The 12831-nt window shown below is 47.8% G+C and overlaps 1 protein-coding gene across 2 annotated transcripts in view; it reads right to left on the bottom strand.

Moving 5' to 3' along the window:
- Positions 1 to 10831: 10831 nt before the first annotated feature.
- The window catches only part of GRM7 (glutamate metabotropic receptor 7), a 198629-nt gene continuing 196629 nt past the window's right edge, over positions 10832 to 12831 (bottom strand). The window contains exon 10 of one of the 2 annotated variants that reach the window (XM_014251530.2): positions 10832 to 12568. In XM_014251530.2, coding sequence (XP_014107005.1) covers positions 12519 to 12568 — 50 coding nt within the window. In that variant the 3' untranslated portion in view covers positions 10832 to 12518. The remainder of the gene's footprint in view (positions 12569 to 12831) is intronic. The other variant, XM_088061798.1, reaches the window with a different exon arrangement.

Raw genomic sequence — 12831 nt, 5'->3', positions numbered from 1 at the left:
AGCTTTCTCTGGTTGATGTTTTCCTCGAGCCCTGTGCCCTGTGCCAGCCAGGCAGCCCCTGGCAATGGCTCTGCTCTTGGACACAGCTCTTCCAGGAGCCTGGAAAAAGGAATTAAATCCTTTAATGAATGTGTAACTTCTACCTGAACGTGGACATCAGAGAGGACAAAACAGATGAAAAAAATGTGAGATTTTAGATTTTGCCATTTCCTGCTGTTGCAGCTGACTGTGTGGGCCAACCTCCACCGAGGCCTGAGCCAGGAGCTCGGGCTGTTGGAGCCAAGCACTGTGACAATCCATGCAAATCTAAGCTCTAATCCTTTTATATTGATGGAAATTAAACTTTTATTCTTGCCATGGATATGGGAGCCTGAAATTCACTTTGGGAAAAAATTCAGGGTTTTATTTTTGGCTCCACTTTCACAATTACTCAGCCCAGGGCGTTTTTATGCTGCAGCTCCATTATGTGAAAATCGTGAGTAACATTTTTCTCTCCAGGACTCTACATTTACTCTCCGAATGTTTCACTGAGAATATGACATGATTTAGACTGCAGTGCTTTTAAAAAACTACCCAATTTCTAGGACCAAATTGTACCTGTGAAAGTGGCTGCAGGGAGTCAGCACTCGTGGTGGGATCGAGCCAAGAGATGGCTGGAACTCGTTAAAGCTCTCTGCAAATTATCTCATTAAGTGCTTTCAGATTGGGAAGTGTCTCAGCACTGCAGTGCTGAAGAATGGATCTCTTCAAAAAGGGGATTTATAATTATTTGGGGGTTAGAATTCCCAGTGCAAGCAGCCGCACCCTGACATGAGCCGTGCGGGGTCTCGGACACCTCGGGACACCCAGGATGGAGCAGCTGGCTCCCAGAGCTGGCAGGGTTTGTGTGCTTGGGTTCTCAGGGTTTGGGAACAGATAACCCAGAGCAGATCTCAAAGCCAGTGGTGTTTGTTCTAGAGGGTGTTTGGGATGGTTGCAGTGAATGGCTGGGGCAGGATTGAGGCTGAAGAAGAAGTTAAATTAATTAATTCTGCAATCTCCCGGCTCTGCCGTGTCCCTGTGCTCGGCTCCCACCTGCTCCTGCTCCACATCCCTCGTTTCTCCCAGGTGGGTCAGTCTCCTGGCACCACCCCTGCTCCTCCCCACAGACATTTCTCACCTCCCACGGAGGAAGGACTCTGCTGAATAATTGAGTACATTGGAAATCTTTGCCCTGCGCTTCCAGACTGAAGTGGAAATTTGTCTTGAAGTGGCAGCGATCTGAAATCAATAATATCATCAACCTCACCTGCATTTACAAAGATAATATTTCCTTAATATAGCCTGGATTCAAAGGAAGAAGAAAGGCTGTGCAGAAGGAAAAGTCATAAAAAGCATTGCGGTGAAGCAGCACTAAATTTTAAAAACTTTTCCAAGGTCATTAATTGAACTTCGTTACAAGATTTAAATGAGATATTGAAAATCAAACACGTGGCCTGGTTTTAATTGCCTGTTCTGCAGCAATCTCAGAGATGGAACTTCAGTTTGTGTGTGTGAAGGCCCAGCAGCCCTGGGGAGCCGGGGTCCTTCCAGGAGCCGGCAGCACCAGCGGGGTGAAGGAGCCCCAGTGGCAGGGTGGGAGCAGGAGCCATTCCCAGCCCGTTCCTGATCCTGGGGGAAGCAGGAGCTGCTCATCCCTTTCCCCAGAGCCGGTTCCTCCCCAGGGAGCTGCAGACACACAGGGGCAGTGCCCACACCTGGGGAACCTCAGGGTTCAGTTTTGGGGCTCCAGCTGCCCCCGGCGCTGGCTGCGGGTGAATCCCAGCCCACGCCAGCAGACACAAACTCAGCACCAAGGAATTGCATCCCAGTGCTGGGATGTGTGCTGGGGATGGCAGAGGCACAGATGGCAGGAGAGGCAAACAGGAATCAATCTGGCAGCTTGGGCAACTGGGATTTTACACCTGGCAAATGCCTGCAGAGCGGCTGAGCTGATCCAGCAGTGTTCCAACTGCTGGTCCCCTGCCTTTGCTTCCTTTGCTTTGCTTTGTTTGTTTGTTTTTGGTGTTTTGTTTTGGGACCTTTTAAATCTTTTTTGTGTTTGTGCTTTTTTTTATTTGTTTGTTTGTCTGGGTGGGTTTTTTTTAATTTTTGTTTTGTATTTTTTTATTTTATTTTTTTATGAGAATGCATTTACATTGAAGATTAAAATGCCCAGGAAGCTGCCTGAGCCATCCAAGTTCCTATTGGGATCTGCATTGCTTTGTAGACATAAAGAGATTGAAAACATTTATCTTCCCCCATGATTAATAATAAATCAGGCATCTTATGATTCCTCCTTTAGGTTTTAATTTTAAGCAAGCTGTTGAAATACAATCTCTAAGCAAAAAAAAAAAAAAGGTTCAGAACAGGCTTTGTTTGGATTGCAAACAGAAGTTTTGTACTGTTTTGGACATAAAAAATACAACTATATAAAAATTCAGCCTCCTGCAGTAACATATGGCTGCGAGCTGGGTTGGGTGAACGAGGAGGATTTATGTTTGCAGTCACAGCATAAATCTGAGCAATTGTGTGAGATGGAATGAGGAGTGTCCCAGCCGTGCTCCATGGAGCAGCTCTGGGAATTCTGATGGGAGAGCCTGGCCAAGTGTCTGCTGGGATGAAGGATGTCAGTAAATGTGTGCTCACAATGAAACTTTATTCCACAAACTGAGGGGCCCCAGGATGCTCTTAAAAAGGTGAAGGAATTGTCTTGGTGTGGTTCCACTTCCCCCAGAAATCCTGGTTCTGAATTCCCTGGAGGAGCCCAGGGCTCAGACCTTGTCCCTCTGGCCCCAGGGATTCATTCCCAGGGGCTTCTCCAGAGATCTCAGCCGAGGGAGAACATTCCTCTCCTCCCAGGAGCAGCTCTGCTGTTGGATGGGATTTCTTTGCTATCAGATGTGAGCAGCATCCCCAGATCAAACCATTTGCAATGGAAATGGAGAGCCCTACGCGGTATTTCAGTGTGTGTTTCAGCCATTCTTTCCTTCTTCTCTGAACAGCTCTGAGTTACTCAGCAGTTTGTTCAAAAAGAGCAAAAAAGGAGCAGCAGCAGCAATAATGGCACTAAAAGGGAACGGGAGGAAAATTGAGAATTCTGCCTTTTGCCAAGTGGAACATCAGCTCACCCAAAGCAGCCCTGGCAGAGGGGCAGCTCTGGGTGTGAATGGAACAATATTTCACTTCCTGGGAGCAACAGAAATCAGCCTATTGGTCAAGATGTTTCTATGGTAACTGATATAATTTCATTTTAGTGATGGATTGCACAGGAAAACTCCAGGGAGGTTTGAGATGATGGAGTTTCATCTGACAGAGCCTGGCAGAGTCTTTTTGTGGAGTTATTAAGGCAGTTCTGGTTATGTTTTATATTTTATACAACCATTTATAACCATATATACTTCAGATTTGATATCAGCATTTTACCTACAGGAGCTGTGTGGGACAGTCTGGGGAAAGGCTCTGCTCCAGCGAGGATGGACCTGGGCTTCTTCAGCCCCAGGGATGGGGAGGGGGCTCTCAGCAGTGGAATTTCCCCAGAATTTTTGTATTTGCCCATTTCTGATCTTGGAGCCTGGCAGCACTGAGTCAGCAAGTGAGAAAATTTGTGATTTTTGTTTTTGAAAGGTATAAAAGACAGGTACAGGTACAGCAGGCAGAAGAAAGCTAATTGTATTTCTTTTGAGGGGATCAATATTCCACAGTAGGGAAAGTTCTGTATTCCCAGGTATCCTTTTCTAAACGGCATTTCATTATGCCCATTATCATAACAGGCCTCTTCATCTCCTCTGTCAATATTTGGCTCTATCAGGCACTGTCTTATCTTTAAAGTGAAAAATCCATCATTGTGACAGAAGGGGAAAAATACATTAACACCCATCTGCTAATTTATATTTGAGGCTGGAGGCCCAGAAATGATTGCAGTAGCTGCTGCAGGTTGGCAGTGATGGTGTGTTTGAGCTGCTCTGGTGAATCCCCAGCTCCTTTGCCCACAGGCTCAGCAGAAGGGTGAGGGGAGGAGGAGCAGCACCCACCACAGGTGCCAGAGTGACCTGGGGACCCGCAGCTCCTGTGGCCAAGGCAGGTCCTGGAGCATCCCTTGGCAGAGAGGGGAGCTGGGCTGGGCAGCCTGCTGCTCCTGGGGGCCTGGCCTGGAGCCCTGAGGCTCTGCAATTGCTCCTGCTGACCTGCAGCAAGGCTGGCAGTGCCTTTGTTAGGCTCTGAAATCCCCTTTGGTGCTCTCAGGGGTCATTGGGAATATTTGGAATAATAAATGTCCAGCTGCCCTCGCTGTACAGGGGAGGTGCTGCCCTTGGCTCTGTGTCCTGCCCCGGCTTTGGGGGTCCCGTGGGCCTGTGCAGCAGCCAGAAGGTGGAAAATGGGATGTACTGAGAGTCTCTTTGTGATCACAGCAGTGATGGAATTACAACATTTCTGCCTGGAAAGAGAGCTGTGAGCCCCAGGGCTGCCCTGGCAGAGCCACCCCGTCCTGCTGGTGCTGAGGTCCTGCAGGGATGGAGGATGAGGATGGATGAACAGAGCTAACCTGTCCTCCTGAGCCTTCCTCAGCCTGCAGAGACCAGCCAGACCTTGGCCAGGCACTTCACAGCAGCTTCCTAAGGACATCCCCATCTGCCCAGGGAGGGGGAGAGCTTTCCTGGCAATGCAGCCACTTCTGCTGGCCAAAGCAGCCCGGGTGTTTCAGGTGGTTTCATCTTGGGTGGGTGCAGTGTTTGTGTCCCACTGTGCCACTGAGCAGGGACACACACAGGCCTCCAAAATTCCCTACAATGGGCAGAACAGCTGCTGTGAGAAAAGAAATAATTACAGGGCTTAAACTCTGTGGCAGGGGTCAGGAATAGAAATGTGACTTCTGCCTCATTCCAGCAGCTCAGGGCCAGTGCAGGGAGCAGTGGGAGCCCAGCCTGGCCTCCAAACGCCTTCATGGGACAGAAAAGCGTCAGCAGGTTCCTCCAGTGCAGCGCTGGGGCACACACCAACCATCCTGCCATGGAATTATACAGAAAGGTGGATGAGTTCATAGAATAGCAGAACACGCTGAGCTGGAAGGGACCCACCTTGAGGGAAAGGAAAGCAGACTTTGCAGATTTTGCAGACTTGGAACAATAAATTTCAATCCTCCCAGGGCCTCCTGTTGGGCTGCTGGGATTCCCTGGCTCCCTCAAATTCCTGCCTCCATCCCAGCACTGGGGACAGAAAGGGATTGAAAAGGGGAGGGAAAAATGGATTGAAATGGAGAAAATGACTTTTGAACAATTCATACATGTTTGTGCTTCAGTCACCAAAGGCAGCATTTTAAAAAGGTTAACACCTTGGCTGAGTTAATTGCTGTTCTTCCTCTTAAATTCCAGTGTAATTTCTGATTTCTTCCTCTGTTGTTGATCTTTCAGCTAAGTAGATTTTAAATAAAACAAATATTTATGCCAGTAAAGCACACAAGGGCTTCAATGTTTAAGTAAAGCAAAGCAATTGAAACTTCCTCGTGTAAATATTGAAGGAAAGCAAAGCAAACAAACCCGGAAACTCACATGGCTGAAGGAAACTGCCTTGGAAACCCGAGGTTACACAGCTCTTCCCATATAACTTATTTATTTTATTTTATATTTTTATATATTTATTTATATATTTATATAATTATTTATTTATTTATATATAATTATTTATGTATTTGTATATTTATATATATAAATATATTTATATATTTATATATTTATATAGTTATATAGTTATAGATAAATATATTTATGTATTTTTATATTTATATATTTATATATTATATATTTATATATTTATATATTTATATATTTATATATTTATATATTTTTATATTTTTATATTTTTATATATTTATTTTTATTTCTATTGATTTTATTTTATTATTTTTATTTCATTCTAGTCTATTTTCTATACATTTTCCTTTGCTGGGCAGAATGGGCTGCAGCAGGGCTGGTGTCCCCAGATGCTCTGGGGGTTCAGCTGTCCCTCCTTGTCCCTCCTTGTCCCTCCTTGTCCCTCCTTGTCCCTCCTTGTCCCTCTGCTGTGCCAGCCCCAGTGAAGCCGTGCAGGTTCTCAGTCTCTGGTGCCTCTTGTGCATCACCCTGGGCTGGACAAACACTTTCTGGGGCTGTGGGGAAGGAAGCAACAGCTCTGGGCAGTTTCATTTTCGGTGTCCTGCTTATTCCCAGAGGAGAAGATGATTTCCAGCGATGGAAAATGAACGTGGGGAGTTGTGGCTGCTCAGCCTGGGGCTGCTGGGAGCCCAAAGCAGAGCAGGGGACACGAAGAGCCAGAGCTGCTCTGCCCTGGGCTGTGCTCTGCTGCCTGGCCTTTCATGCCCAGCAATCTCTGAGCCCTTCCCAGGCACCAGGAAAGGCACTTGCACAATGATTGATCTGCTCCAAAGGGAGACAGCAGCCACAGGATTGCACCCACTGGAACGTCAGGAGCAAGGTTCACTTACCTTGTGATTCAATATAGTGGGAGACAGTGATTTTTATAAATTAAAGAGCACTAGATTGAGATACATTCATCAGAGATTAGCTGAGGTTCTTCCTTGAAGGGGCTCATTGAAATGTATGTGATGTTCATTGTTGTGTGAGATGCTGTTTCAAACTTTTAACAACAAGATAAAAGCTTGTGAGTGGGAGAAAGAACTGCTGTCATTGCTGGATTTAATAAATCTTCTGCAGGGACAATAAACCCGAGATAAACCCAGACAAAGCCTCTTGCTTGGGAGTTATTTTGGCAGGTGGAAAGGAAGGACAGTCTGTCATTGTGGTTTGGGACTGTGCACGTCCCTGAGCTGCTGGAAGGAGTCACAGGAGAGGTTTGGCATTCCCTGGGCACGGCCAGGGGCTGCCCAGTGCCCCCCTTTGGCACCTGTCAGATGCTCAGCACCAAAAAACTGCAGGAAAAAAAATAAAGTTGAGATCATTCTTAAGGGAAAAAAAAAAAAGAGGAGTATTCTTCTTGGGTGCTATAAAATAACAGCATTTCCTGGAAGTAAAATTTACTGAAAATGAATGTGTGGTACAAGTAAAGTTGAATCCCAGAGTCATTAAGGCTGGCAAAGACCTCCAAGCCCAACTTTCAACCACCACTATTTCAAAGTGCCACACCCCATTTGTTCTCTTCCAGGGATGCCACCACTTCCAGTGCTTGACCAGTCTTTCGGAGAATAAATTTTTATTAATACAAAATAATCGTTAAAATTAAATACAGGTTTAATTTTAATTTCTAATTTAATTATAAAAGTGCAGATGTTAAAATTAACTAATGGTTAAAGTTACTGTTTATTAATAATAAATAATGGTGGCTGCATCAAGGACAGCAAACAGGCAGCCCTGCTCCCCCTGGAGCTGCACAGGCACTGCCAGGGGACAGAAATAACCCTGCAAACACAGCCGTGTCCCCCCTGCCCCAAACCCTTCTCTCTCCTCAGTGCACATGGAAAAAACCTCTGGAGATGGGAGCAGTGGGGCAGCCCCAGGTGTGGGAGGTGGGAGCTCCAATCCATTTGCTCCCAGGTGCAAATGAGGGTGAAGAAGGACCAGAAACAAGCCCAGATGTCCTGGATTGTACCCTGCATTCAGCCACCCTCCACTCGCCCCAAACTGGCCTTTTGGAAGCGTTTTTGGGAAGGGCCTGGGACACTGAGGGCTGCTGATGGAATTCTCCACAGGAGCCACAGGCAAAGCAGCACCGAGCTGGATGGAAGCAGCACCTCGCCCCTCAGCTCACATTCATCTATTAGAAATAATATTAATTATGCCACTAGCACAAAAAGCAATTATCAAAATATTTTGCTAAACATCTTAAAAAAATGTTATTTACCAAAACCCACTCAACTGCATCAAAGCCTTGACAAAAAGCTCTCTTAGAAATTAATAAATATATTTGATTAGCGCTTTCACGGATGCAGATTCTGCATATGGGAGCATTATAGTGCATTTAATTATATATAAAGGCAATTAATGTCACAAATTAAGACTAAGCTCTGACTCGAGCTAAATAATTGTCATTATCTATCATACAACATGCCCAGAAAGCTTAACTCTGCAATGATTTTAATGAACAATAAACTTGGCATTTACATACCAAAACAATTTGGTGTAATTCAGTCTCAATAATAAACGGCAACAAAAAAAATCTCTGCCATTCCTGGGGGAATTTTTCCTTTTGGGATCCCATGGGAGTTTTTCCCAGCACGTCCATCACCATGGAGGGACATTTCCTGTCTGCAGCTGGGTCCCACAGGGACCAGGGGATGCTCCAGCCCCTCAGCTCCCAGGGAGTCACTTCTGTCCTCTGGGGCCTGCAGCTCCTCCAGAGCAGGACAGCTGTCCATGGATCTCCTCCAGAGCAGGACAGCTGTCCATGGATCTCCTCCAGAGCAGGACAGCTCTCCATGGATCTCCTCCAGAGCAGGACAGCTCTCCATGGATCTCCTCCAGAGCAGGACAGCTGTCCATGGATCTCCTCCAGAGCAGGACAGCTCTCCATGGATCTCCTCCAGAGCAGGACAGCTGTCCATGGATCTCCTCCAGAGCAGGACAGCTCTCCATGGATCTCCTCCAGAGCAGGACAGCTCTCCATGGATCTCCTCCAGAGCAGGACAGCTCTCCATGGATCTCCTCCAGAGCAGGACAGCTCTCCTGGATCTCCATGGATCTCCTCCAGAGCAGGACAGCTGTCCATGGATCTCCTCCAGAGCAGGACAGCTGTCCATGGAGCTGCAGGGGGAGTGGGCAGCTCCCAGCCCATCCAGGCACCTCCATCTCCCTGCTCTGCAGAGCCCAAAAACCAGTGCAGAAACTGCAGTGTGTGGGCACCAAACCAGTGCAGAAACTGCAGTGTGTGGGCACCAAACCAGTGCAGAAACTGCAGGGACCAAACCAGTGCAGAAACTGCAGGGACCAAACCAGGGCAGAAACTGCAGTGTGTGGGCACCAAACCAGTGCAGAAACTCTGCAGGGACCAATCCAGCACAAACCCCAGGACACCAGGATCAAACCAGTGTGGTGACACAGTGTGAACTCAGTGGGGAATGAGATGAAGCTGTTATGGAAACAATGGTAACACTGCACTGATGCTAAGTGCAGCCAATTGTAAAATAAAAGACTTTAAATGGAGTTAAAGGCTGTGGCTTTGTGTTTGAGAAGGATCTGTGTGGGTGTAATAGTGTGGTGTAGTTTGTGAAATAAAAATAAAAATTGATCCACAGTGCAGAGTGCAACATCTTCACCTTGTGTCAGCTCTCAAACCAGAGCCTCGCTGGGCTCAGGGACTGGCTTCAGAGTCTAATGCATAGAAATGGGGTGGAAGTGATAAAATAAATTACTAATGCATTCATAATATTAAACATTAAAAAATAAATATGTTTTTAAATACAACCAGCATGGTGTGGTGGCCGTCAGTTCTGGTTGTGTCGGTTGTAGCAGGATGCTCTGCCTGGGATGGGGTGAAACAGCTCCAGCAAGGCCCTGTTTGCAAAGCTGTCAGTGCTGGATGAAGGGGCTCACGCTGCTTTTGGGGTGAATAATGCTGAAAGCAGCCTGACTCATCAGTCCCAAAGTTAAACATGCCGAGGGAGTGAGGATGTGTCAGAGCTGCTGAGGTAGCCAATAAAGGCACAAACAAGTGTTGCTGCTGATCCAAAGTGAAGCAAAGCTGCTGAGCTGACACAGCCTGGACACCTCTGACAGCGCAGCCCCCGTCCTGCCCCAGCCCCATCCCACCTCTGATGGCAGGAACTCCGAATGTGTGTATTTTCCAGCCTCTGGAATGTGTGTGGAGCCTCCTCCCTGCAGCCAGGGTGCTCCTCAAGGTCACCCCTGCAGGCTGAGCTGGAGATCTGCCCACAGTCATTGCTCTGGGTGAGTAACATCAGCCTCTACTGAATCATTTGGTTTGCTCTAATAATGCTTAAAAAGAGTGCACTTTGCTGTAGTAATGCTTTGAGTAAAGAATTCTGATCGAGATCTTTTTGTCTAATCATCATCCTAATAAATCATTTACTTTTGTATAAATATATCTGGTTTGCCACCCTTGATCCTGCAGGAAGAGGCTGTGTTTGAGTCTGTACAATCTGTTAGACACAAAGGGCTGGCAAAGTTTGGGTCTGAGATTGGATCCAGCTGCATCCCAACTCCTCTCTGAGGAGTTTAGGAAGCTGGAGGTCCCTTCTGCCCCTCGGGATTGAATGGGAGGGTTTCCCTATAAACTGGGGACTTTGCCTGGGGCTCCCAATCTGCCCAGGGCCCGTGTGTGTATCCCAGAGTGATGCTGAGTGCACACACACACACACACAGATACTTCTGTGTGTATGGAGGTGCAGCTTAGAGACAGCCATCAATGGTCCCTAACTCCCCATTGCTCCCTCTCAGCAGCACCATCCATTCCCTCTTTCCACCTCAGTCCCCCCCTCACCAAAACAAAGTGAGAAACAAACCAACAAACTATCTTTTTCCCATTCAGAAAAAAGAAAATGGGAGTCTTTGAGCAAGAAACGTGTGTTTGATGGTGAGGTGCTTATTTGGCTCTGTCGCTGTGGTGATGGGAGAACGCTGCAGCCCCTCTGCCCTCGTTATCAGCTGGGCTGCTGATGAGTTTGGTGCTGATGGAGCCTCTTTTACCTGGGCAGAGCTCTGTGTGGAGCCAGCTGCGGTTTGTTCTGGGGTGCAGGAGCATCCCTGGCCATGCCCGGGCTGGCAGGCAGCCTGGGACAGCCAGCTCCTCATCTCCGTGCGCCCTGTCACGGCTTCTCCTGATGCTGATTAACTTCATCAGGATAATTGATCAAGTTGTCTGCAGAAGATGGGAGGATAAATACCTTCCCCAGGATCCGTCAGAGCAGCCCAGCCGTGGTTGGATGCCGAAGGTGCTGCAGGTGCTGTGCTGCAAAGGCAATGAGTTTCCCCTCAGCTTCTCCCTTCTCCTGCCCCAGCTCACCCAAGCCGTGCCTGGCAGATTGACTCTGATTAATTGCTCATTTAATTACCTTCTGGTGTGCTGCTGTACTTCACGTCCTTCAGGAGTCTCAGCAGTTGACAGCAGCTCCGGAGATCTCAGACACGAGGTTGGCACCGTGGGACTCTGGCTTGGCTTTGGGGTTCTTACAGACCTTTCAAAGTCCCTTCCGAGCACTTTCCCCCTGCAGCCAGCTGCCAGCTCCCCAGGACTGACCCCAGACCTGCTCCATGTGCCCCTCTGGGCCCGGTTTTTGGGTGCCTGACGTTGGCATGAAATAAATGTTAAATCACGAGGGGGAAGGGGGAGGGAACAACTGAAAAAATATATTTATTGGAGTAAATAAAAAAAAAGTTAACCAAAATCCTTTATTGATACATTCTTGGATAATATCACAGGATCGAGAGAATGGAAAGGGAGGGAGGAGGTTGCGGCAAAGATTGGTTTCACTAAATTGGCACATAAGCAGCAAGATTAACGAAATTACTTATTACAAACAGTATAAAACATACATGCTTCTGTAAGTCCTTATCACACTGGTCAGTCATGGTGGGGCATCAACAAAGAAAAACCTCAAGACATGTAAAAGCCATATTCTTTCCTCCAAATATCATAAGAATCATCGAAATTATTGCAAAATAGTCATATACCTTAAAGAAAAGAACAAAATAGAACACAAATACAAATATCAAACGTAAATTATTAACATGTACCATAAAATACATTACTGGCATGCATTCCAAAGATCAAGACCTCTACTAAAACTCAGCAAAAATCCTTCCTGCTTCCTCTGCAGCCCATCGGAGGTGTGAAGGGGGGGGACAAACTTCGCCAGCACAGTTTTTGGTCTTTAAATTCTCTTTTTTGTTTGTTTGTTTAGTTAAAAAAAAATAAGGTATATGGATTGCAGTGATACAAGAGTAATAATACAAGTCATGTACACGGGCCTCAGATCCTCGGCCGTCGGTCGGTTTGAGAAGTGCCGAGAGCACAGGGCCTCGATGAAACTGTGCATCCAAAAAACAAACAGTGACCTCGGAACGACATGGATGGCAATATGCAAAACTCCTCACAAACTGTACAGAGTTGAAAATCTTGCAGTCTGGAAGTACATAGAAAGACAGAATCACCCCTCGGAGCGCGGAGCGGCGGCGCGCAGCGGGCCCGGCAGGCGCGGCCGCGTTGGGCCCTGCCCGGAGCAGATCCTGGAGCAGATCCCGGAGATCCTGGAGCAGATCCTGGAGCAGATCCCAGAGATCCTGGAGCAGATCCTGGAGCTCCCAGAGCAGATTCCAGAGCTCCTGGAGCAGATCCTGGAGCAGATCCTGGAGCAGATCCCGGAGCAGATCCCAGAGCAGATCCTTGAGCTCCCGGAGCAGATCCTGAAGCAGATCCCAGAGCAGATCCCAGAGCTTCCAGAGCAGATCCCGGAGCACCCAGAGCCCGGCTCCTCTCGCCCCCGTGCCCTCAGGCAGGCACGGCCCGGGGCCCACGGCCCTCGGCAGCCAGGCCTAGATCACCAGGTTGTTGTAGCTCACGTATTTCTTCTTGGCAGCAGGGCCTGCGAGAGAGGAGACGGGGTCAGAGCCCACGGCAGGGCCCTGGAGGGGCTGGGGCTGCTGGGGCACCGGGAATGGGGATACACTGGGAATGAGGGATTGGGGATGAGCTGGGAATGGGGATGTGCTGGGAATGAGGGATTGGGGATGAGCTGGGAATTGGGATGTGCTGGGAATGAGGGATTGGGGATGAGCTGGGAATTGGGATGTGCTGGGAATGGGAACACTCTGGTGGCTCCCGACCCCCAGCTCCTGCCTGCAGGGC

Source organism: Pseudopodoces humilis, chromosome 13 (genome assembly GCF_049639895.1).
Source record: "Pseudopodoces humilis isolate 2021_Gansu_Grassland_sample_001 chromosome 13, ASM4963989v1, whole genome shotgun sequence".
NCBI classification, from domain to species: Eukaryota; Metazoa; Chordata; class Aves; order Passeriformes; family Paridae; genus Pseudopodoces; species Pseudopodoces humilis.
The sequence above is the reverse complement of the archived record's forward strand: the minus strand, read 5'-3'. Positions and strand labels throughout refer to the sequence as shown.